The following is a 26,030-nucleotide window of genomic DNA, read 5'->3' on the forward strand; positions in this document are numbered from 1 at the left end:
CCAACACTGGGAAGGGGGAGTGTCTTATTTCCAGATTCTTCCATAACCATATTTAACAAGTTATCAAACAATTTAGGATCTTGTTTCTCTAAAGCAGAGACTGAAGCCTCGCCAAGCCCACAGACCTGTTTTACTGCGGCCACTCAGTACTACTGGGTGACACACTTTGAAAAAATAGGAGATCTCAAAAATCTGATGTGAAAATTTAAGGAATCTGATTTGGCAGTGCCAGCTGGGTCCACAGTGGCAACAATTTCCAGAAAGAGCTGTGCAGCCAGCACTGCCCTTCAGTGCCCTCCAGGTGCCCTTCAGTGCTCCAGTGCCTCCAGCTCACCCCATCTTGTCAGATCACAACCTCTGGGAACTTTTGGGGTTGTATCCCTGGCTGTGATAAACTGTTCTTAAGAGTGGGTGTCTTTCCCGTGAATGTCTTGGTGTTCACGAGTCTCCTGCAAGTCGAAGCTAGGTTACACAAGGGAAGCTGGGGGCTTATGCCCCAATTCCAGTGAAGTTACTCCCAGACATTCCCACAGATGTGGCTTTCCCACAGCATCCTGTGCCTGGGGAATGCTGGGCTCCGTCCTGAGTGGCTGGGGCCAAGCCGGCAGGCAGTACCACCCGTGCTCTCTCAAGCCCACACCCAGACAGCCCTACCCCATGCCGCGGGTGAATTCCAGCACTACTTATTGAGCACAAGAGATCTCTACCATCATGGAAGTAAGGCTTTTTTTACTTGTTTGTGAATTAGTAAACTAAATACAAAGTAGAATTAGCAAATAGTAAGATAAAAACACTTTATATCAAAGTTGTGATTACAAAAATACAAAAGTTAAACCCACAGGTCTAGAGGAACATGGCAGTCCTGACAACTGCCCTGAAATGTCAGCCTCCAACCTCATCTAAATCCTGGACACAGGTGAGCCCTGGGGGACCAGCACCCCTGGGAAGAGAGGGGGTTTGATGGAGTAGAAGGCGAGCCTGCCCGGCTTCCATCTGGGTGGGCCTTCGTAGTGGTCTGGCAGTGTGTTGTGTTGAGTCCCCTCTGGGCAATGCGGGGAAAAGCATAGGCCATGGGCACTGCAGGGCCAGGGCAAAGTGTGGGGCCAGATGGCCTCACCAGGTATTTTCCAGCTTTCCAGCTCTCAGGAAGTGGGGCCTCCCAATGGCCTGGACACTGCTGTGGTCAGGTAACAGGGTATGAGGGTCAAGCCTGTGGTCACTACAGACAGTACAGCTCAGCTCTAGGCCTGTTGTTTCCAGTCTTTAGTATCCAAGGGAAAGAGCTGGTCCCAGAGCCTCAAGCCAGTAGTAGGAGAGGGGGAGAAAGGCTAGGTCAGGCCCCAGGGATCAGCTCTTGCCCTTCAGAGCTGGGGCCAGTAGTAGGAGAGGGGGAGAAAGGCTAGGTCAGGCCCCAGGGATCAGCTCTTGCCCTTCAGAGCTGGGGCCAGAACTCAGCAGAAGCCAGGATGAGGAACAGACAGCGTGGAGTGTGTCACTGTACAAAGAGGCGGCAGGAACGAGCTGGGGACCGCCTGGGCTGCTAGGACAGCATGGACTGCTGCATGGACTGTTGCACGGCCTTCTGCAGCGACTGCCGTGTCACCAACAGGCGCACTACCTCCTCCGAGCGCTTGGTGAGCCGCTTCCGGGCCTGGTCATGTGTGACCATGGTCATGTCCCAGCCATTCACCTGGCCCAGGGGGAAAAGAGCCCATCTCAGCTCTCTGCCCTCCTGAATATGGAAGCACAACAGAGCTGCCTGGGTCATCCAAACAGACCCCCCCAAGCTGATGTCAGCTGGCTGGTGGGGGCATCAGGCACCACAGTTGAGAGACACAGGAGAAACCCTGCTTCCTCTGAGAGTAACATCAGTATGCCCTCCAGAATAGATTCAGTGATACCCCCAGGTGCTCCCAGGAGTGAGGGGCAACCCCCAACCCTGAAGTGCTTCAGGTCAGAAGCCCTTCTGACCCAAGCCTATGTTCCTCCTCTGGGACACCTGTTACCTGCATGATCTTATCTCCAATCTGCAGCCCAGCAATTTCAGCAGGGCCTCCTTCCGATACCCGTGTGACGTAAATGCCCTGGAAAAAGACAGTCCTGAGTCACCAACCTGGCCCCCTTAACCGCAAAGCAAAGCCCAACCTGGCATATTCCCAGTCACCCTTCTGTCCCTGTACCCAGCCTCCCCTAGCACAGGCTGTGTTGAGAGAGCCAAGAAGAAAAGTAGGAGGCTCCAGCTCCTGATGCTGGCTGCATCACAGATACTGTCTGAGCAGAACTTCTTAGGGCTAGGAGGTCTAGTCCTACCTCCACCCCTACCTATTCCCACCAGAAATTTCTTGGACCTCCTTAGGATTATTTGAAAGAGATGAGACCTGTTTCTTCCACCAAGACTCAGGAAGCAGAGGTGTGACATCTCAAGCCTTTGTGCCCTGTGGAGAAGTCCCAAGACCCTGATCCCCTCACCTTGTCTGTCTTATCTTCGGAGAAAGGATTCTGGGAGGGATCCTGATCAATTCCACCTCCAATGCTGAAGCCCAGAATTAAGTTCTCACCTTGCCGTAGCTTGTGAATTTCAACTCTTTGCTGGCAACGAAAAAAAGAGTTGGGAATTGGTGGGTATGTAAAAAGTGAAGCTGGTCTGTCCCCAGTGGCAGCCTCAAGCCATTGGGCCAGCTCAGCCATGCCAAGGGTGTGGCTGCCATAGATGGGGGCCATGCCCCAAGGGAGATACTACACAGGGTAAGAGAGAGCAGGCCCTGAAAAAAAAAAAAAAAAAACCACTCATACCTTGCTGAGGCAGCTCAGATTGCTGAGCTAGCCCTGTTATGGGCAATTAGGATATGCTCAGGGAAAGCAGAGAAGATCAAACTTGCACAGGGAAGAGAAGAGCTGTCCTGGCCAAGGTAACAGGAACAGAGATTTAAAGGTGCCATGGATACATGTTCTTTAGGCCAAGAGTATACAGTGCAACAGTCCCGGCCCTGTACCATGAGCAGTGTTTGGAGGCAAGGGAGAGCCCTAGGGCTCTGCCACAATGGGACTGGTGCCCCACTGTGCCAGGCTCTTTTTCAAAGTCCTCAGCAGGCACCCTTCCAGTCTTCAGATGCTGGGAACCAGGCCAGCTCACTCTACCCCAAAGGTTGAGTTTCAACAAGTAGGAAGAAAAAAGCAAAAGGTGACCTAATTTGAACCCGAGAAGCTTCACAAAGAGGGATCATTTATACCAGGTCTTGGGGGGATGACCAGTAGTTTAGCCACCGGACCGTGGTCAGGTTTGATGCTGGAGAGACCACTGAGGCAGACAATAAAGGAACAGATGTTTCACAGAGGTAGGATGTGGAGACCAAAGAGGTAGTCGTGTGGAGACATGACTACTTGGAAAGTGAGATCAACAGACAGGAGCACTCATGGCAGAGAGGAGTCAAGGGGCGCACCCAGTGTCCCGGCCCGGCAGAATACAACCATCTCTCCTGCAGGAACCCTGGAGGAGAAGCATGTTGAGTGCCAGCAGCCAGCCAGGCAAATGTTGGGAAGGCAGGTAGACCTATGGTGCCAGAGTTGAGGAGAGGCCAAAATGACTTAACATTCTCAGTCAACTACATGGGGAATGTGGGGGCAATGACTAGGGAGGAAGCCTCCCCATCCCATCCCCAATCCAAAACACTAGAGGGAGAGGCCAGACCCATGTTCAGACACGTTCCTAGTATTAGAAGAATTGGGAGGTCATAGACCTACAGTGATGATCTATAGAACAGCCATGAAATGAGACAAGGGAAGCAGGAGCTGGACCCCTGGGGTCCATTGGATCTAGCTCCTCAGGCTCCAAAGTGTGAGCTCCTCCAGGCCTCCTCCACCCCCTCAACACACACCCCCCCTTCCAGTATCTTAGCCTCACCCTCAAGGTCAATATTGGCCCTTGGGCTGCGAGACAAGGCCCAGTCACTGACTTGTCAGGCAGGGTACCACCCACTCTGGCCTTTCACCTGCACCCTTTATTTTCTAGATAAGAAGTAAACCTGGTTTCTTTTCTCTGGGGCAGCTAGTGATCTGGAAAAGCCAGGCTAGTGCATCTAGGGTGAATTTAGGACAGCTGTCAGCAGGCCCAGCAATGTTTCCCCCTCGTGAGCTGGTGTTCTGTGCTCACCCTCACATGTCATCTTTATCACCACACAAGCTCCCATCTGAGATACTGAGGCCAGCCCCATGGCCCCAGAGCTGGGCCTGCCACCTGACCCACTGCCTGCCTGGCAGGCATTTCTTCTCATATACCCGTATCCTTCCTGAGGGCTTCCGCTAAGGCAACCAGACTACTCTCTGGGACCCAGTATACACCCCTCCACCAGAGGTGGCCTCTGGTCCCCAACCAACTGTAGCATCAACGCCTGGGTCTAATGTCCCTGCCTCCCTCTGCCTATTTTAATAGCGCCTAGCATCCAAGACAAACCAAGGGGAGAGGCAAGAACCTGAGCTGACCCTAGCTCCTAGTCTCCTCAGGCCCTGAGAGTCAGGAGAAGCTGAAACTTTGCCCCGGCTAGGTCTTCAGAGTAAGTTCGGTGCGCAATCTAATCAGCTGCACGAGCCATCACTCTGGACCGGGTGGGCCAAGGGGGCAACAGTGAACAGGAGGAGTAAGGGGCTGCTAGGCAGGCCCAGGCTACTAAGCTCCCTGAATCTCCCTTTGGGCGGCGGCACCGGCTGGAGCAGAGGAAGCACTTCCTCATTCCAGAGGCTGCGAGTCACCGAGGCCGGGGCCGGCGCCCGCCCCCCGCGGCTGCCCAGCTGGGAACACAGGCCAGGAAGGGGGCGCTTTCCCAGCCTCCCACAGCTGGGCCTTCCTCCTCCGTGCTCGGCCGCGGCTGTATGGAAGGAGTCCAGCAAGGCAGCGAAAGTGCGCAGGGTCTGGCCACGATGCAGACTCACAGGCGCTCTGGGGTCGCACCCATCTGTTTCACGGCTGGAGGAGACCGCGGTCCCGCTCCAGCAGCGCGGGGACCGGAGCCCTGGACGCCAGTCTGCGAGAGCGCCGGGGTCGAGGTTTGGTCAACCTGCTTGGGGTGTCAGTTTGCCGCTCTGCAAAGTGGGGGCAAGTCAAGAGGAGGAGGAGCCCGCACGAGCGCACTCACCACCACGGCGGTGACCGGCTGGCCCGGGATGTAGGACATCTCGCCCCAATCTGGTAACCAAGCACCGCTCAGCGAAGCCGGCAGCGAAAATGCCCCCGGCCGCGCCCTCCCAGGTTAACAAAGGCAGTCCGGCCCGGAACGCCCCCTAATGAATAATTAATAATTCCTGGCCAATCACCGGCCGGAGCGCTTTCGGAAGTCCCACCGCGTGTGTAGAAAAACGGGCGGGAGTCCTCGAGGCGCCATGGCGCATGCGCTAGAGGGTGGCGGCGCCGGGTTGGCGCATGCGCAGCCCGGGCCATCCCAGCAGCCTCCGGCACAAGATGGCGCCGCGGGAATCTCTACCTCTGACTGTCTGAGGGAAGAGCAAGTGACTGTCCGCCGCCTTGTTCCAGGTAACTGGGCGGGGAATGCAGGCGTGCCGCTGCCCTCCCAACGGCCCGAGCCCTCAGCCTTCTCAGTGTCTGGCGAACCTGAACTGGTGCGAGGTCTCGAAGGCCCAGGGGGAGGGGTAGCGTGAACCCAGTTCTCCAGGCTCCGGGCGCCACTTGTAACTTGGTTTTTTCCGTAGCTGCGTGAGAAAGCAGAGGCTGAGCCCGGGCGGGTGCGATGGCAGCTGTGGTGGCCAAGCGGGAAGGGCCGCCGTTCATCAGCGAGGCAGCTGTGCGAGGCAACGCCGCCGTCCTGGATTATTGCCGGACCTCGGTGTCAGCGCTGTCCGGGGCCACGGCCGGCATCCTCGGCCTCACCGGCCTTTACGGCTTCATCTTCTACCTGCTTGCCTCCATCCTGCTCTCCCTGCTCTTAATTCTCAAGGCGGGAAGGAGGTGGAACAAATATTTTAAGTCACGAAGACCTCTTTTTACAGGAGGTCTCATCGGAGGCCTCTTCACCTACGTCCTGTTCTGGACATTTCTCTACGGCATGGTGCACGTCTACTGAGATGGGGGCAGAGGTGACTTTTTATAAAAAACAGATTGGGAGGACTGATGCCAGAATTTAACACCGGGTAGACTTAGTTTTTAAATTGTCGAGTTCGCTGCTTGTTCTGTAACGTTATAAATAATTTATATCTGAAGACGAAGAACCTGTAATATTCTTCAGATTAAATGAAGCGTGAGACACTTTGTGGAGTTTTTTCCTGCCTTACCTCTCATTTGCCATGGGTGCAAATTCTCCAGGTTTTAATTCCTGGAGAGCTGAAACTGGGTCTCAAAGCCATCTGTAATTTTCTTGCATTTGCGCATAGGCCACTAGAGAGAGAGGCTGCTAAAGCCTAAATAAAAAATTTTACATCTGAAGAACTAATTGGTTAATATTCTGTGTTCCCTACATGCCAGGCATTGTGCCTTGTACCTTTTATACCCCTTGTCTTATTCTAATAATATTCTTATGGTGTAGATCAGATTATTATCCCTCACTGATGGACCTGAGGCTCAGGGAATTTAAATACCTCTTGTAGAGGAGGCATTAGCTGGGAAGAGGCAGAGCCAGAATTGCTTAATCCTTGTTGTGTATTGGGTGAGTGTATCTTTTCAAAACCCTGCCTTTCCTCCCACTAACGACTTCTTTCAGGTATGAATGGTGCCATTTCCATTCTGTTTCCCCTAGTTACAACTAGCTGTGTTTTTCACTAAAAAGGAATGAATTCAAGCCCTTTTTTCTAGGATATGTCTGATGTCAACTAAACAGACTGTTTGGATGCTTCAGCTAAACTTTTGACTTGTCTCTCTATAACCTAATGTGTGATCACTTGCCCAGAGGGTTATCTTAGAATAAACTGCATATATATTGAGAAATAAACTGATTAGTTCTAGCAATGAACATGTTGCTTATAGAATTTGCACTCTAACTGGGAAGATAGAATCCTCTAATTTCACAAATACTTAAATTATGGTCCGTGCTGTGAAGAGAATACTTGGAAAGCCCAACCATAGCCCAGGTTGGGGGTGGGGTGAAGGAACATTTCTTTGAAGAAGTAACACTTGAGACCCAAAGACTGTTGTGGGGATGGGCATTACTTGCAAAAAAGTGCATGTGTGAAGAGTTGGCAGGAAGGAGATTGGCCTGTATCTGGAGAATAAAAAGAGGCCATAAGGTAGACCTGGACTGGCTCACGGAGGATGGGAACTTTGGCCTTGATCCTAAGAGCAGCTGGGGAAAGCCTTTGGAAATTTAATCTGGAGCTATGTGATCAGACTTGGGTTTTTTTAAAGTAATCTGTTTTAGATCAGAAGGGGATCTGGAATTCACATCCCCTTTTGGGTTCTGAACCTTATGTTTGCACAGGAAACCAAGCAGCCAGCTGAAGCTACAGCTCACCTCCTTCTCCCAGTGATCTCCTCAGAACCCTTTCTTTAACGGACACTAAAGATGCTCACATTCTTGGTTTGCACACTTTCCCCATCCCCACTGCCTAGTCCTCTCACTGCCTTCTCTGAGTAGGAAGGCAGGGTACACCCCTCAGGCCCAGTAAGATGGAAAGAGGAGGAGGGGTGTTAAATGAGCTCATTAACTTAACCATTCCCTTTATTGTTAGACAGTAAGGTTGTTTGAAATGTTCACTATTAAAAATACTGCAATAATGTTTTCACACCTATATCATTTTTTAGGAAATTTATATAGTGTGAGATTAAAAACTTGATTTCAAATACCTTCAGTTTTATCTGGTCACACATTTAATGAAAAGTACCAGTTTTGTCAGTGCTTTCCTAGTCTTTTAATATTTACTCCTTTAAAGTTTTCTTTCCTTTGAATTTCTTTGCAAGATGTTCCTTGTTAGGAACATTTTGGTTCCTAATTGCTTCTTGTGTCTCCACTTGGTACTGACTTCTTATACATTCCTCCAAAACTCAAAGACCATGAAGATATGAAGGGGGAAAAATCAGAACACATTTAAAGTTAACAGCTTTTATTGTTTAATAATCAAATAAAAAGTCACAGAATATATACATTGGGCAGATTCCAGGAAACGTTTGCCATCTTCCCTGCCTTTAATTCTGCATAATGGCCTAAGGGGAAACAGGTGGCAGAAAGAGATGTCTTTTGGTGAGTGTTCTTCGGTCCACTGGTATACTATTCACCTCTGAAGGAATTTATGTGTCTTGGAGGGAGGGGGCAGGTTGGAACCAAGTGCAGCCCTTTTCTAGACATGCATGATGCCATCCAAGTTGGGTGATTTGGGGATTCTTCAGGGCATTGTAGACCTTAACTGAGGTGCTTAATCCCTAGAGGTAGTCACACTCCCAGTTTATTATTGTTCCCCCCATGGGGCAGCCAGCCACTGAGAAAAGAACTGATGAGGCGGCAGAGGCAGAAAGGCAGCTACGACTGGTCAGTCCTGATAACCCGTGCATCAGGAATAGAGGGCATTTTGCTCTTTCATGGTTGGTCCCCATGATGGCACATGGATAGCACCCAATTTACACATTGCCTGTTGGCCAGCATCTCAGTAAATCCTAGGCCTCAGGAAAAAATATGTAGATGGCTTGAGGCCAGGGCCTGGACATAAGCACAGGAATTCATGTGATCCTGGAATGTCAACTTGGAAGAGCTCTTGAGGCTGGCATATTCATCTTCCTGATGAGATAACCAGTGCCTTGAGACAGAGGGCCTTTCCAAATTTGGAGAATCCACGTTCCCATTTCTCATTTCAGAATGAGTTTCTGTGAGGTCAATGAGCCTCCCACTCACTCATGCAAAAAAACAAGGTGGGGGCAGGGGTGAGGAGGGCTCAGCAAAAGCAAGGAAACTTTGGCAACACCATCAGAAGCTATAATGGAGGTCACTGGCTTCCTGGCCTGTCATAGTGAGGCCTTCTGGAGAGCTTTACTGAACTCGAAACAGGTTAAGTCTATGCTGGTCAAATTTAATAGGGCGACCCTTAAAAAAATTCAGCCTGATGAAGAGAAAGCCTCACAAAACCAGCTCTAGTCACACTGCATCCAGTACCTCCATAGCATCTCTGCCAAAGCATTGTTTTTACAGGAGTGGTTCCCTTGGCAGGAATGCTTCTGCGCCTGGTTGGACTGCTACTAACCTTGCAGATTTCCACTGACATGTCACTTCCATGGGGAATCTGGCTACTCCTCACTAAAAATCCTGAAAGCGCCTTACTCAGTGGCTGTGTACATGACCATTGATTAAGTTCAGCTCCCCACTAGACTAAGCATGCAGTCGGAGTGCTGTGTGGCCCCCTACTGGGTCACTATCATTTAGTCCAACATCTGACTTAATAGGTGCTCAATAAATATTTGCTGACTGACTAACCGTAAGAAGACATGGTCAATTCTATATAATATAAAATAGTATGGCTGTTCTCAGGTTCTGTGGCTGCTAAGCAATTCAGAAACATGTGAAAAGAAACCAGACCAGCTTCTAGGCAACTATAATATAACCCTTTTTACTTCCTCCCAAACATAAAAGTAACATGCTTAATCCTCAAATCCAAGGACTTGCTTTAGTGAGGAAGTGAAGCGCCACAGTGGATCGCCCAGAAATGTGTCAGTCTTTTCTCAAAGAGCAGGAGGGCCATGCTGCCAGGTTACCAGGTGCCAAGGTGAGGGAGCTCGGGATTCTGGGCCCAGGCCCCTCTTTACACAGGGACTGCTGAGACACAGGAGAGGGGGAAAGGGAGCTAGCCAGAACTTAAGCATCTCCCATTGTGTCTCTTTCTGACCGAGGAGACTTGGTCTGATGTGCAGGCATGAGGAAAAATTCATTTCCTATGGGAGATTGTAGGTAACCAAGAGGATTTTCAGCAAAACAAAGGAACCTCTTGAAATTGGTAACATAGGTTGCCTCAGAAAACAGGGTGTAAGGGAAATTTTTCACCATCTGTGCTTTTGGACCTTTTACATTTTGAATCATAAGTATTACCTAATTGAACTACATTACAAAGAAATAATGCCACTTTGCTGGGGGTGAGGAGGGGCGGGAGGATCCTCTCTAGGTAGCACAGGTGACCTAGAAATCGGTGCCACCCTCAGAACTAGGACTTTGCATCTCAACCACTGCTTAGCACCGAAATCACCTGGGACTGTTGTTGAAATGCAGGTTCTGATTTAGGAATTGGGAGGGGCCTGAGGCCGCATTTCTAACAAACTCCCAGGTGATGCCGCTGCTGCCTGTCCAGGGACCACACCTGGAGCCACTGAGGGAGGGAAGCCGAGTTCTGCAGCGGGGAGAGGGGGTGGGATGGGAAAGATGGGGCAGGCATGAGGGGTGAGGGTGGCCCTAAAAACTTTCCACCTGCCAGGTGAACCCCATCAATTACTTCATTAACCCTGACTGAGCCTTTGAGGAAAGAGGGAGGGTTGTCAGGCAGGGACACCAGCCCTGATGCAAGCAAGATAGATGCTCTGCCCAGAGCTTCACAAGCTCTGGATGCAGACTGGAGCAGAGGCCTCCCTGCCTCCTTCCCACTCCCTTATCTAGAAGCCCTATGGCCTGCCTCAGCCCTCCAGGACCAGCTGCCTTCTGATGGGTCTTCTTTAACCACCTTTAAATTTCATCCTTGGGGGCAAGGCCAAATATCCCTTTGGATGCTGACCATAGCCTTTCTCTGAGGAGCCATCATTCTCTGCAGGGATTTGTGAAAGTCTCAGCTGAAGCTGAAGAAAGGCCAGAGAGGCTGGGCCAGGCTGTGATGGCTCTGGACAGAAGCCCCTCCCTGAGGGGTTGGTCATGGGTTCATTTTAGTGTCTCTTGGATGGGGCTCAGGCCACACAGCAGGCATCCGAAGTGTTTATGTATATAGGAATGAATGTCCAACTGTGTTCTCAGAAAAAAAATAAAAACTCTCTAGAACCACCCAGGCCCCTGGCCTGCCTCCTTTCCATCTCCAAGGCCTCCTCTTCCAAAACTGAGCTACTCTGGCCAGTAGCTCAGTAGCTCCCCACCCCACACAACAAAGAGTTTGTACCAGGATTCCGAAGAACAGGAGAGACGCCTGTGCCTGAGATCCCCCGTCCAGTGCCGCACAAAGGGGACTTTGCAGTTCAGAGCTGGGCTTTCTGCCCCCAGAGTCTTCACCAAATCTGCTCTCGGCCAGCACCTCAGGCTATGCCTCCACTGTCTGCGTGTTCTTCGGCTGCTTCGCATTCCCCTTTCCATTCCCAGGGTGGCTATACCTGGGGGAGGGAGGGGAGGCACACAGAAGAGAGTTGGGAAAGCCTCCCTAAAGGCAGACCCCACCCCCAGTAGCCTCTGGCTGGTGCACTGCAGGCAGGCAAAGCAATTAGAGAGGCAGTTGGTGGGGGTCGCTGGCAGCAGGTCAGACACATGTAGATGCTCAGGCTGAGGCTCTAGAGCCGCCCCAACAAAGAGCAGCAACTGTAATGACAGCCCAGGTGAGGCTGGGTCGAGACCCACAGGGTAGCCATTCTTCCCTCTGACAGGCTAAGGAGCTTAGGGCAGTACCTGAGAAGTGACAGCTCAGATAGCTCACGGGAGGCTGCTGAGCCTCAGTACCCCAGGGGATCCCCCAGCCTTCACTGCCTCTTTGCCTGGGCTGCTGCAGCCCCCAGCCCTCCATCTGTCTTCCCTCATTGCTCTCCATCCCATTCCATTTCTCGCTCCATCCCTGCCCACATCTGCCTTCCAGCTGTGGCTGCCAACCCTAGAGTCAGCACAGAATGAAAGCTGGGGGTAGAGGAAAGCCCACCGTAGGACAGTTACCTCCTGGGACATGGTTTATAAAGAGGACAGCCACGGAACCCTAGTCTTGACAGAGCAGAAAGGACCCCTATGGCCAGCCCTCACTGCGGGGGGGGAAAAAAAGGAGAAAACAGGATCCTCTTCTCCAGGGCTCAATCAGGGCTCAGGGCTGGGATTCAATCTAGGCAAGTAAGGCAGGCTGGCCTGAAGCCTCTGTTCCTGGAGGGCGCCATGGTGCCTGTCCAGAACCCACCATCTGCAGTTCTCATTCCCAGAGCCTCCAGAAAGTCTTCCCCCAAAGTCTGGGTCAGAGCCTCTGGCCCCTTCCTTTCTGTCCACAGACATCAGGATTTCCCACTCACCCTGTGTTCATCTGGCTTGTGTGTGCGCGCACACACACACACACAGGCACACAGGCTTGGCCAGTCACCTGCTCCAGGACACACAGCAAGGCAGAGGCAGCACATGGCTAAGGCAGCTGCAGAATTCCCACATGGAAAAGGGGCATAAGGAAGTCAGGGCATGGTGGGTGGAGGGGGTTGGGGGAGGCTGGATACGGCAGAATAATTTGATGCAGAACTATTCAGATACACACTGCCCAGGTTCAAATCACAGCTCTGCCATTCATTAGCCATGTGAGGAGCAAGTTACTTAACCTTCCTGTGCCTCAGTTTCCTCCTTAGTAGAGGAGGGAATGTTAGTGTCCACCTCATTAAGGGCTGAAAAGCGTTAACATACAGAGCTCAGAGCAGTGCCGGACAGAATAAGCCTGAGGACATAATAGTGCTGTTACTATCTTAAGCTGGGGTAGCACAGCAAGCAGGCAGGTTTGTGGTTACTTAGGGGTATTCGGGGTCTAGTGGGGATCATGAAGGGGCTGAAGCACCAGTAGCATCCCCTCCCCTTAGAGTTTAGCTGGAATCCAGGGCTCTCCTGGGTCCTCAATAACATGCCTTGTGACCAGGTCACTCCAGAGCAGGCAGCAGAGTAGCCAGCTGTGTCTTCCAGGCTGGGTATTGGCCCTCTGCCCAGCAACCCCTCACCTGGACTTGGGGAGCTGTGGGCACTCGCAACCACTCCCCTTCTGGCTACTGCCTCCATCTTGTGCCTCAGGCTGCTCCAGCATCCCCGACCCCGCCTTCTCATATTCTGCCTCTGGGGTCTCAGCCTGCTTCGAGGACTCTGCAAGCCCATCGAAGACCCCTCGGTCCCTGGGCAGGACACAACCTGTTAACCCTGACCTTAGGAGCCCAAACCTCCTCCCCCGACTGGCAGGGGTGGGCCCTGAGGAGTCACTTGCCAGTTGGAGGCACCCCTCTTCCTCCAGCAACTTAAGACTGAGGTTCGGTTGAGGCAGTTGACTCAGGCTCACCTACAGCCCATTGTCCCAGGCTGTGGTGGGTCTGAGGAGCTCCCTGGTGCCTGGCCAGGGCCCACCATCTGCGATTCCCCATCCTAGTCCCAGATGGATCCTCTGGGAAGCCTTTCCCAGTGGCTGGGATAAGCCCCTTGCCTTTTCCTCCCACCTAGAAACATCAGGATTACCCACTCATACCTTGTTCCACTGTCCTGAAACACACATACACACGCACACACACACAGCCCAGGAGAGTCTGGGAATATGACCCCTAAAAACAAATCTTTTTCTCCCCTTACCCCTCCAAATTACCTCAACCCTAACCTACCAGGACCTCTAAGTCCAAGAACCCTAAAATTAAACTGCATATATAAACCAACTCTCTTATTCCAGAGAGAGAAACTGAGGGTCAAGGAGACCTGGGACTTGTCCACAGTCATATGTGGAGACAGTGCCAAAACTGGGCCTGGAAACCAGGTCTCCTGCCCTCAGCCTGTGGTGGCCTTTTCTTCTGTCAGCTTCCCCAGGACAGAATCCAATTGTATATAGTCCTTACCCAGAAGATTCCAGCTTCCCCAGCTTACCAGGGGAGCACCCCATGGTTTAGCCCTGTCCCCACACCCCAGCATCAGTATCAAACCAAAGTGAAGGTTCCAAGCCAGGGAGAAAGCATAACTGACCTTACTGTCTCGTACTTCTTGTCACGGTAAAAGTAGCTTTTTTTAATGAAGTAGATGAGTACCAGGTCACAGATGAAAGACCCCTGCAATAGAGTTGGGGTTCCTGACTCACCATCCTAGATTTCAGGGGAGCACCCAGACACCTGTACTTACCACTTAGGTGATCCTCCACAACCTCTGAGGGGTGGGGAAGCAGGGCTCAAAAGAGGCACCTTTGTCCAAGGCCACAGGCCGGGGCATCACAGTTAACCTAGAGTCCATCTGACCCCATAGTCAAGCACCCCGCAATTACAATGACCGCATCAAATCACGTCTTCAGCAAATGTTTGCTGAGCTCTCGCCACAGGCCAGGTGCTGCACTGGGGTGTAGGGGAAGTGAAGACAATGGGACTGTCTGGGGACTCTCCCTCTGGTGGCAGAGACAAGCATGCAAATTATGACAGAGCAGGAGCAAGGGGAGCAGAGAGAAGAGGATTTGACTCAGCCTGGGGAGGAACATCTGGGCTGAGTGTGGAGGGCTGAACAAGGGTTTATAAAAGGGGGTGGGGGGATACAAGAAGGGCATTACAGAAGTAGGAGCGAGTTTATCATGCTTGGGCTGTTCCATAGGGCCTGCAGGGGACACTTACGGAGAGGCAGATGGGGACCAAGGACTGTAAAATTTAGAATGTCTTCTAGGCTTTGGTAGGAGTCCCTTAGAGGGAGACACTGAAGGACTGTGAATGGGGCAGTACCCCACCAGAACTGTGGCATTTTAGAAAGATTCCTCTGGTAGTGAGAGAGGTGGACTGGAGGGGATAGGAACAACAAGGACACGACAGCGGTGGTCAAGGGGACAGGAGCTAACAGCTAAACCCACAAACGTGTGCACGCATGCGCCTCAGGCCAGAGCCGGGCTCGTGCAATACACATCTTCCCCACCAGAGGGCGCTCCACCCACAGCCCCGAGGGCGGGCGAGGGGTTGACGGAAGGGTCCTGGGCCGCAGGGCACTCCCCACCCCTCCTTGCCCCAGGAATGTTACTTATCAGTCCTTGTTCCACAGAGAACATTCCTTCCAAGCCCAACCAGCTGTACCATCATTTTTCCCATTACCTGCATTTTCACACGCAAGTCTCCCAGATGTCCCTGTTCCGATTTTACCCACGCCCCCCCCCCCCCGCCCCCAGCTAAGAAGGGCACAGGTACGAGCCTGCAGGGTGCCCTAACAGTGACGTTTGGAGTGAAGAACCATTTGGGGCTCACTTTCATCGCCCTCACTTCAGCCCCCTCAGGAGGTTGGCCTCTGAATCCTCTAACAGGACAGCTTTCCTAATCTCAAAAAGCCCATCCTAGCCCCTGCCAGAGGCCTCCCATTGGGTCTTTTGTGGTCACTGGGGCAGAGGATTGAGGGAAGAGGCTGCCAAAAACCCTGGCAAGGGGCCAGTCACTCACAACTCCAGGACAAAGGGGCGTGAAGAGATTTGGGGAACCTTTCTCTGCCCTCCAGCAGTACTTCCTCTGCTGTGAGCCCTCTGGGCCTAGGGGGAGGGACAGACCTGAGGAAGGGCCACACTGACTCCCCTGCCTCTCACCTTTTTACCCAGTGGTTCTTAACTGGGGGTGATTTTGCCACCACCACCACAACCACCACCACCACCCCCAGTGGACATTTGACAATGTCTGGAAACATTTTGGGGCACCACAACTAGGAGAGGTGGAGTTGCTGGCATCTAGTGAGTAGAGACTGGGGGTGCTGAAACATCTTATAATGCACACGCAGCCCCCCCCCCAAAAAAAAAGAAGTTTCTGACCCTAAATATCAACAAGGTTACAGCTGAGAAACACTATATAGCTGCAATGGCAATGAGGCTTAAAAAGTTCAGGAGCTAATGCAAGATGCCAGCACCCTACTCTTCCCCAGCCCCCACACCTCCTCCCCTCCAGCCCCTCCCACCTCCCAGAGCTCCAGGCAGATGACTCTCTGGCTTTGGAAAGAGAGACTTAGGCAGTCACAGCCACCTGAGGGATGCGGGAGGGTGTAAGTTCCAGAAGGCCCTCTTCACCCACACCCTGCTCATTTGCCAGCTCTGGTTCTTTCTTGGACATGGGGACAGCTCCTCTGGGGCAGTTGCGAAGGTGGGAGAGATACTCACAATTCCCATGAGCGCCACCCCAGAGCCCACGTTGATGATCGTGGGGATGATGCTGAACTTCCCTGCCTGAAGCACAGAAAGACAGCTGGGGAGGTGGGGGGGCCAGGGAGCACAGCGGCCTCTCCAGGGCCCTTTCCATGCCCCCGTCCCCACCACAGCTGCCCAGCCTCAGGATGGGAGAAGCCCCTACCCCCAGCACTCCCCATCCATACACACCTTGCCGACCACCATCACATCAAAGCGGATCCCATAGGCTTTGATGAGGGTGCGGAACTCCACCCCAGCAGCATCTTGGTAGTATTTGGCAAACCTGAGGGAGACACGACTCAGGGGAGATCTCAGCTTAGCTGGCCTTCCCCACTTGGCAGCACACGCTAGGCTGCTTTAGCGATGTATAAGCACTCCCGGGACCCCGACTCAGCAGCCCCAGGAGTGTGTCAAACCCTCCTGCTGACATTACATCAAAGATTCATCCAGGTCCTTGAAATCCTAGCTGGACAGTCCTCAAGAGGCAAGGGCTGCCCTACTACACGATGGGGCAATCCTCGTCCCCGTCAAAGCTCCTTTGGAGCTCACCCAGCAGAAAAGCCAGGCCTCGGCTCCCTGCACCTCCTCACTGACATCCACCCCCAGGGAGGGGTGTCTCAGTGCTGGCACTGTCCCAGGAAAGGACACAAAAGGTGGTCAGGTCACAAGGTGGCAGGCCCAGCCCCAGTTACCTGAAGTTATACCCAGCGGAGATGGAGCTTTCTGAAAAAGTATCCAGACGGTTAAAAGAATAGCGAGGGTTGCATTCAGAGGGCGCTTTATCAAGATCACAGTCCCATTCAATCTTAATTCCTATCACACCACCCTTGATGAAAAGGAGGCAAAAATCAGTGCACAGAACTCTGGCAACGGACAGAAATTCTTCATGGAGAGCTGGACAAGACGGGGGTGGTGCCCAGGCACGAGGTAGAAGGCCCAAGGTGGAAGTCACCTCTGAGTGACAAGGAGCTCATCACTGACAGCTCCCAGCCAGCATCCTCTTTACCTCATGCTTCAGGGGAGAAGGGGACTACCTAAGGGAGCGCCCTCTAGGGGACAGGTCCCCTACAGGAAAGAGGGCTCCTGATGGGTGTCAGCTGATGCCCCAAGAACTAAGAACCAGGCTGCAGTGCTAAGAGGACCCCTCACCTAGTGCCCAAGGCCTCGTGCAGGCACAGCTGGCCTGGCCATGTCACAGCTGGGTCAGGTGACTGCAGGACCAGCCCACCCCATAGGCCCCCACACCTCGTTGCCTAGCCCAGCCCAGGGAGGGCTGGCAACACACCACCCACCTGCAGCGCCAGCTTCGTGAAGTTGCTCCCCGCCCAGCGGACCATGGACCCCAGGCGGAAGATGGGGCAGTAGGGGTTCTTGAGGTCATATTGACAGGACTTCAGGAAAGTTCTGTCTTTGGTGTCCAGCACATTGGTCCTGTGTGGAGGCCATGAACAGCCAATGAAATGAAAGTGAGACTTGCTGTTCCCTGGCCAGGGTCACTGGGCCCCTCAGCCAGCACAGGCCGAGTTCCTGACTTCAGCCCCCACCTGAGTCCTGACGACTCCCCAGACCCTTCTTACATCCTTACATTCAGGGACAGAGTCCACCCCCAGTATCACCCACAGTTCATTCTGGCACAGATGCCACACACACACCATGCACAAGGGCCTGCCGAGCCCCCTCCCCGATCCCCAGTAGCCAAGCCCCACGTACTTGGAGAAGTTAAATTTGGGGAAACGAATGAAATTCTTTATGTAAATGGTGAAGTCTTCAGCCTTGCTCAGGAGCGGCTTCCTGAAAACCAAGCCGGGACAGTCTGTCCAGGAGGCTCTGCCCCCATCTTCCGTCCCTCCCCCAGGCCTGGGTCCCCTGGAACCTTGGCCGAGGACAGTTCGTGGCTCATGTTGGGGTGGTCCCGAGAATGAGGATCCCAGAGGGCATGTCTCCACCAATAAGATGGGACCTACTGCCCAGGATGGGGCACCCCAAGGCCACGGCCACTCACGTGGGCCTGGAGTTTGTCTCCACTGGGCACCAGGCGAAGATCTCACAGGTGCCATTTGGCATATTCTGTGCCAGCAGGCAGCGGCCAGTCCTCACCCCTGCAGAGGTGACAGGGTCAATGCCAGAAGCCTCCCACTCCAAACCCCTCTGCCCCAGCCCAGGCCACTCTTGGCTTCACCATTTCCAGCCAAAACAGGCTCCCCAGAAGGGCAGTCACTGTCCTTGTAGCAGGCTGCTCCGGGAATGCCTTCACTCTGCCGGGAGAAAAAGGGGCGGGTGCGAGTTCCCCACAGGAGCCCAGCTCAGAGCAAGGTCCCATCCGAGTTAGGACAAGGGTTCTCCCCCTGCCTGGGGTCACACACCCTGTGGGAACCCGCATCTCCCCCAAACCATGCAGTTACTACCCCAGGGCACACACCCGGAGCCCTCCCACCCACTCCCCAGCTCTCTGTGCCAAGTCAAACCTCAGCGCAGACTGCCTGCCGCTGCTTGGGGGTCACGATCAAGTTGGTGACTACGAAGAAGACGTTCTCTCCCTGAGGAACCAGAGAGGGGTTGAGGAACCCCCTGCTTTCTTGGGGGCCCTTCCCGTGGCTACCTGGCAGGGGACGGGGTGTCTGCAGGATATTGGGGATAAAAGGGCTCCCAAATTCGTGGATCCCGCCCATCTGCCCAATGACCTCAGAGTCCTTGAGACCTTTGATAGGTCCCATCGAGGCCTACAACCCCAAACTGTCCCCCACTTCCCACAAATCCCTATTCGCACCTCAACCCTGGAATCCAATTCCAGAGCTGGGAAGGGGAAACCATTCTCAGCAGCAGAGGCTAATCTACAGGAAGGGTTCTCTGTGCCAGGCCCCCTGACTCCCAGTGACCTACATGTTCTCTGGGCACCACTGGTCTCAACAGGCTCAGGGCTTGTTGGGAACTGAGTAGGACCATAAGGCACAAAGAGAGGGGTTGGTGTGGGGCAGCATCTGGGCAGGGTCTCTAGCTCCTGGGCAAGAGAGGCAATGAACAGAGGCCCCAGGTCCCGGAGGAGTTTCCCATATGACCCTCCCCCTCAGTCAGGTCCCGCAGCCTGGGCCGCAGTGCCAGGTAGGGCTCAGACCTGGGGTGGGATGACGTAGTCGACAACATCCCAGACCCGCTTCCCAAGCTCCGAGGTGTTGGTGAAGGCCACACCCTTGACTTTGGTGATGATACTGCTCTGCAGAGAGGTGTCGGTGTCTTGGTAACCCTTCTTCACCAGGAACACCCAGCTGCAGGAAGGGGCCCAGCAGGTGGGCGTCAGCCTCAATGTGGCCCTCAGGGAAGTTTCCCAGACCCAAGGTGGGGTAGAGACACAAGGTGGGGCAGGGTCACAACTCCCACAGCTGGGGAAACCCATCCTGCAAGCAGCAGAGGCGACAGGCAAGCCTAGAGGCAAGAGACTCTGCTCCAAGGAAGGGGGCCCTGCAGCCAGGCAGGCCTGGGACGAAACCTTGCCACCCACCACCTGGCCGGTGACCTCAGGAGCCAACTCCAGGAGTTACTAGTGGGATGAGGGCGCCTCCCTCCTGGGGGTGGGAGAAAAGGGCGTATAATCTGAAACTAGTCATCAGGGGACCTCAGACAAGAACAAAGGGAGGAGCATTCTACAACATAGAGCTGCAAAATCCTGCTGGACTTCATCAGAATTAAGAACTTCTGTGCATCAAATGATACTATCAAATGATACTAAGAAAGTGAAAAAATAACCTACAGGATGGGAGATAATATCTGCAAATCATGTAACTGACTTGCAAGAGCCTAGTATCCAAAATATGGAAAGAACACTCAACTCAACATGGAGAAGAGAAATAACCCAACTGTAAATGGGACCAAGGATTTGAATAGACATTTGTCGAATACAAAAAACAGACAAAACAAAACCTATATGAATGACTAATAAGGACATGAAAAGAGGCTCAGCATCACTGGTCGTAAAGGAAATACAAATCAAAAACACCAGGAGATATTACTTCACACCCAACAGCATGGCTGTCAGCTGCTGTTGCCGGAAACAGACTGGTAGTTCCTCAAAAGGTGGCAACCCAGCAACTCCACTCCTAAGTATATCCCAAGAGAAATGAAGACATAGGTCCACACCAAAACTGTAGATAAATATTCCTAGTACTTTGCAGATGATATATTATATATATGTATATGTAGGATATATTATATATATGTGTGTAAGCTATTTATATATAAATATATATTTATATTAAAATATATAAAATATATGTGTGCAGGCTATTTATATATATTTTATATATATATATAAAATCCTAAAGATTCCATCAAAACAAAAAAAAACCTGATAGAACTAAGAGATGAATTAAGTAAAGTGTTATTCCTAACAGGTAAAATGCAGAGACGGTCCAAATGCCCAAGCGCCATCATGGGGCACTTTTGGTCAAGAAGGAAGTCCTGATTCACGCCAGGCCGTGGAGAAGCCCTGCGAGGTCTGAGAGGCAGACCCCAGAGAGAGAAAGGTCACATAATGTGTGATCTGATTCGTCTGACATCCAGAATAGGCAACTCCACAGAGATGGAAAGACCATTGGTCAGGAGGGGAGAGTCAGGAATGACTGTTAATAAATACAGGTTTCTTTCTGGGCAGAAATGTTGGCAGAAACATTCTGGAGTTAGAGAGCGGTGATGGTTGTACAACATGTAAATGTACTAAAAATCCACTCGACTGAATCATTTAAATGGTTTAAATATTGGATTATATGTATGAGAATTATTTCAATTTTAAAATGGTTTTTTAAAAAATCCTGTCCTCTTCGGATAATGTCAACATCTTGAAATACAAAGACGGACTCAGGAAAAATTCCATATTAAAGAGGACCTGAGAACTGAATGCAAGGCATGATTTCAGATTTTTTTTTTTGATAAAGGTAATTATTGGGGACAATTTATAAAAGGTCTATATATAGCTTAGATAATATTATTTCAACACTAACTTCCTAATTTTCATACTTAAACCTGGCTAAATAACCTTTCATTTACACACCGATTTAGGAGTAAAGGGGCGTCATGTCTTCATTCTACTCTTAACAGTGAAAAATGCTCCTCCTATGTATGGGGGGGGCGAGAAAAAGGGAAGAAAGCACAAATGTAGAAAAATGTTAACATTTGGGGAATCTAAGTGAGAGGAATAAAATGTTTTTTTGTGCTCTTCTTTTATAACTTTTCTATAAGGCTAAAATTATGTCAAAACAAAAAATTTTTGTAATGCGATCACACATAAATTGCTCAGCACACGGACCGCCTGGCATAGAGCCAGGGCTCAAGCAATGCAAGTCATCACCTTACTGTTGACACGACCATTAATGTTGAGAATGACTTTGCTAAAGTTGGGGGGACTAAGGCCAGGAAGTGGCCTGCCTGAGGTCGTGCAGTAGTGGTGTGGGATGCCCTGCACCTCCCAAAGTGTGGCCTCTTCCACCTAAGGCCTCTGCACCTGTGCGCGCATGGCCTCTCTATGCACCTAGGTGTGTGTGAAAGATTTGGATAAGGCACTCCCGCATGACTGCCTTGAGACAATGGCCCACATCACGAGGGGGCCAGGGACACCTAGATAGCCACTGACTGTATGGTCAGGGTCCGAGATGGTCTGGAGTAGCTCGGAAATGACACCAAGCACCTGCACGGGAAGTCCTCCCTGTGTAAGTGATGGACATGTCCCCTCCTGCTCCCCATAAAATTGATTACCCATTGATTCCTTTGAAGTTCTGTTCCCCATAAAGATGAATACCCTTTTTTTTCCCCTGGACCCTGCTTCTCCTGCCATTGTCAAATAATCAAACATTCTTGTTCATTATTACCAAATAGATAGCAAGAGGGCTGCTCACTGAGCAGCAGAGTCTTGCCTTGCAAACCTGCTCCATGACTCGTCCCTCAAACATGCCCCTGGGAGCGTGCTGGCGTGCTCCTGACCTCACCAGACCAGGGTGCCAGGGTCCTCTGTTCGGGGGGTGCCCACCAGGATGCATCCCCCTCCTCAGCTCTGGGTGCAGAGTTGGTATGTCCTAGACTCCCCCATCTTTAAAGGACTCTAAGGGACTGTGACACTTGAGCTGACCAGTCACTTTAGGATGACACACTGGGGTTGGCTTGGATGGAAACATTTAGCCAATACTCAACAACATTCATTCACTCATTCATTTCATACCGATTCGCTAAGCATTTCAGCAACACTAGGCCCCGTCATCACAGCATCCCTAAACTGGCAGGGAGTCAGATGCCGACATTAAGCAAGTGATCCCCGAAATAAGCATGTAATTACACTGTGGGAATGCCAAGGAGGAAGAGGAGAGGGAGCTATGGGAGAATCCCGGTCTGGAGGGTGAACAGGTGCTAACCAAGTAGAGGAGGAAAGGTCCGCCTGGCTGAGAAACAGCATGTCCAAAGGCCCTCTGGCAAGAGGCAGCCAGCTACCTGAGGGATGAAGTTCATGGTGTGCTGGCCTTGGCCTCCAGGAGGGAGAACGCTGAGGCCAGGCCTGCCCTCCCAGTCAGGAATAATGACTCAACTGGCATTTACTGAAGGTGTAAGAAAGGCACAGCCGCATCCCAGCCATCTGGTGTCATTACTTCCCTCCTCAGGAGGAAGACTGCCTGGCTAAGCAACTCCAAGGAACTGGCAGGGTGGAAGATGAAGCTGGGTAGGGGGTAGAGGGTGCTGGGCAGGACCCCCACCTGGATACCAGAGGCCAGCCACTGGTGGGGTGAGCTGACCAGAGGGAGTTCTGGGACATGCCAGGCTCATGAGTTGCCCCAGTGCGAAGCTTGGCACTGAGCTCAGTGATTATAAATAACCTCTCCGGCGCCTGGGCTAGCACCAGACCAAGGCCCAGGGACACTCCCGGGGCACAGCTGCAACCCACCCCTGCATCCCTCCTCCCTTCCCACAACCCTAACCCTGGGGCCCCAGCCCTAGAGGAAAGAGCTGACCATGGAAGGCCTCGAAAATCAAGGAACCAAAAGCCACTGCTGGCATCTCATCACCTCCAGAGCTGGGGCTCCCTCCTTGTCCCCCCACCCTTACACCCAAGGGCCCAAGGAGGGACCCCTCCCCAAGCAGAGCCATCAGCCCAGCCCCAGGGGAAACCAAGCACATACAGCCAATTACTGGGGGGGGGGGGAGGGGGAGGGGAGAAGGCCCAGCTGCGCCCGCCCCCGCCTCCCCCAGAGCCCAGGAAGAACTCACATCACCAAGTACGCCAGGATGGAGAGCTGCACCAGCCGGTAGAGCAGGCCCACCTTCTTGTTCTTGACGATGACATACTTTTCGGTCTTGTAGTCGAAGAGCGACTGGTAGAGCCCCTTGCAGCCCGCCTGCCCCATGCTGCTGCCTCCCGGCGCGGCTCACCCTGCAGCCTCTCCCGGGCGCGCGGACGGCGCGGCCACAAGCGCGCCGCATGGAGGCCGCCCCGGCGCTCGCCGCCCCCCTGCCCCCACCAGGCGCCCGCGGGGGCCGCGCGGCTCTGACCTCGGCGCTGCGGGCCGCGCGCCGCTCGGCTCCCACCGCTCGGGGCGGCCGCAGGGCCCGAGCGCGCCGTCGCCCACCGCCGTGGCTAAGAATAATGACAACGCCGGGGGCCGGCGGGGGCTCGCACAGCGACCTTGTCGCCGCCCGCTCCCGCCCGCCCGGGAGGGGAAGGGGGCAGTGCGGGGGCGCAGCGCCCCTTTGCTTACTCCTGAGTTGATCTCCGGGTTCCTGCTGTTGACTCGATGGGGAAACCGAAAGGAGAGGCAGGTGGAGGTGCGGAAGGGGTGGGCGCGTGTAGAGAGACGCAGCAGGACTCTTGCTGTTTCATGCTCAGGCTGGGGGACTCGAGACCCGCCCCCACGGGCCGGATGTGGGGCCCTACAGGCAGCACATGCTGCGGGGTCACCAGCCCACGCTGCTGGTCGGGTGCCGAGCAGGCGCTGGTGCCTGCGGCGCCCCACACCCCCGGAGAAATGGGGGTGAGGCCAGGCGTAGCGTCGGGAATCTGCCCGGAGGGAAGGCGAGCTCCAGCTGTCTGCGCTTCCAAAGCGAGGGTTCAGGCTGCCAGGCCCCAGACGCTCACACTGATGGTTTATATGAGAGAGAGGCTGGGAGCCTGCGTGGGGTGGGCATCTTGGAGACGGGTTTTAAAATGGGACAGCCACAGAGGGGGTGGTGCTGGGGGGGGGGGTTGTGTTTCCTGCTTGCTATCCTCCTGCCATCCGACCAGGAGCAGTCCTGCTCTTCTCCCCACTCCTGTTCCTTCCCTGAACCACAGACTCTGGGAGTTGGAAGAGGCCTAACGTTCAACAGGTGTGAAGCAAACCCCCCAGGGCTGTAGGTCTCTGTGGAACCAAGCTGAGCCGAGGTTTCGCCATTTTTTATATCCTCCACCTTGATATGTTAGTCCTTGTCCAGCCGCATTCCGGAGATAGTTTCAACAGTTACAACCCTCACTCTACTTGGTGACAAAAAAGCAGACCACCCCAGATGCCAATGAGGGCAGTGCTATCCATAAATGGGACAGCATCTCTAACCATCCGATCAGTTTAAAACTGTAACCGCGCGTGTCAAAATCCTTTGTAGTAGCCAATGAGTAATTGCCAGCCTGTTTCAGAATTCGCGCCTACTTGTGACCCTATTTAAGACCCCTGCTTCCCCTGTTCTGGGCTCTCGGTATCTGCCACTGCGTTGGTAGGTGCCGCGAGCCCGGACTCGAGTCTGTAATAAACTTTTGTGTTTGCATCGGCTGTCTTTGGATTCTTGGCGTCTATGCTCTGAGTCTGCTGATCTTGGGCACAACAGTCTCCAGTTTTGGAACATATGGAAATCATTTGGAAGGAAAATGCAGACTCCGGGGCCCTGCCCCTACTCCTTTCATTCGCTAAGTGTAGGATGAGGACTCGAGTCTGTAGTTTGCCGTCTTTCATCAATTTCAGCTCAAAGTGGCCCCCCACACCAATCACTTTCTATCCCCCTTTTTTTTTAATTTATTGATTACTTATTACTCTTCTTTACCCCAAATATCTGGGTTTCATAGTTCAGGGACAAAGTTCAGTGACAAACTTCCATGGAACTGAACCCAAAGAAATTCTTTATGTTCCAAAATCACTTTGCACTCGGAAAGATACCAGCCTCTTCTCAAAATCGTTCATGGAGTCCTAATTCAATGGAAATCTGCAGGTGCGTTTTTTTCTTAGCTCAGCCACAGCAAACTTAGGAAAGCTGCAGCCCCCAGGGATGTGAATGATCCAGCAACATGACCCAGAGGCTCCGGACCAGAAGGCTGTGTACCTGAGGTTTCGTCAAAGCACTGCAAGCCCTTGGGTCGTGTCAAAAACGGGAAAAAGACTCCACGCAGGCTGCACATGCCAAATATCTGTAGTCACCCACCCTCCACATGGCTGGGCCAGCCTACAACACCAAGTTAGGCCTAGCTCTCTCTCTACCCAAAGGGGAGAAGAGATCTTTGCTTTTTACATTTGCATTTTAAAAAGCAAAATCAGAGATATTTCCAAATCCAAGATAAATTCTCCACTTGAGAAAAAAATGCCTGTGGTTTCTGAGTGAAGGTTTTCTAGTTTTTACCATCTCAGTAGACTTAGGGCCCCAAGGAAGGCACCAGCACAATTTAAGTGATCTTTACCACCATTTCCACATTTGCCGGCACTCACCACTTGCCCAGCACTACTGAAAAGGCCTCCTTGTGTATAAGCTCACTTTCCCGTCACAACACCCTATGTGGTTGGTATGATTGTTCTCGTTTCTCCTAAGGGGCCAGAGGTGGCCATGACCGTAGGAATCTGGGCTAGAATGTGAATCCAGGCAGTCTGGCTCCCCAGCCCAAGAAATCATCTCCATGTCCCCCTGTAGAGGCAGGAATGGACACAGGGCAGGTTTTCTATGATCCCATGCAGACGGGGTAAAGGAGGAATCAGAGTCCTCAGTAGTTTTGCAGGTTTTTGTTGGGATTACCAGGTACACAGCAGGCAGGGGTGCTGGGAGGCTGGCAGGCCTCCCAGCCC

At 52.7% G+C, this 26,030-nt stretch overlaps 3 protein-coding genes across 3 annotated transcripts; 1 reads left to right on the forward strand and 2 right to left on the reverse strand.

Annotated features, from left to right (window-relative positions):
- Positions 1-1,540: 1,540 nt before the first annotated feature.
- TAX1BP3 (Tax1 binding protein 3) lies at positions 1,541-5,168 on the reverse strand (the record flags this gene model as incomplete). Its single annotated transcript, XM_084237888.1, has 4 exons — positions 1,541-1,690; positions 2,007-2,084; positions 2,470-2,589; positions 5,130-5,168. The coding sequence occupies 4 exons, from the start codon at positions 5,166-5,168 to the stop codon at positions 1,541-1,543; spliced, it is 387 nt and encodes a 128-aa protein (XP_084094014.1).
- Positions 5,169-5,738: 570 nt separating this feature from the next.
- Positions 5,739-6,071, forward strand: EMC6 (ER membrane protein complex subunit 6; the record flags this gene model as incomplete). Its single annotated transcript, XM_084238628.1, has 1 exon — positions 5,739-6,071. One exon carries the CDS (start codon positions 5,739-5,741, stop codon positions 6,069-6,071), a length of 333 nt encoding a protein of 110 aa, XP_084094754.1.
- Positions 6,072-11,190: 5,119 nt separating this feature from the next.
- Positions 11,191-23,360, reverse strand: P2RX5 (purinergic receptor P2X 5; the record flags this gene model as incomplete). The annotated part of the gene is made up of 13 exons (XM_084237889.1): positions 11,191-11,260; positions 12,830-12,997; positions 13,803-13,906; positions 15,958-16,023; positions 16,174-16,267; positions 16,677-16,810; positions 17,277-17,415; positions 17,695-17,775; positions 17,987-18,083; positions 18,164-18,239; positions 18,450-18,521; positions 19,097-19,247; positions 23,224-23,360. 13 exons carry the CDS (start codon positions 23,358-23,360, stop codon positions 11,191-11,193), a joined length of 1,389 nt encoding a protein of 462 aa, XP_084094015.1.
- Positions 23,361-26,030: the final 2,670 nt, after the last annotated feature.

The sequence above is a fragment of the Talpa europaea genome (assembly GCF_964194135.1).
Source record: "Talpa europaea genome assembly, chromosome: 7".
NCBI lineage: Eukaryota > Metazoa > Chordata > Mammalia > Eulipotyphla > Talpidae > Talpa > Talpa europaea.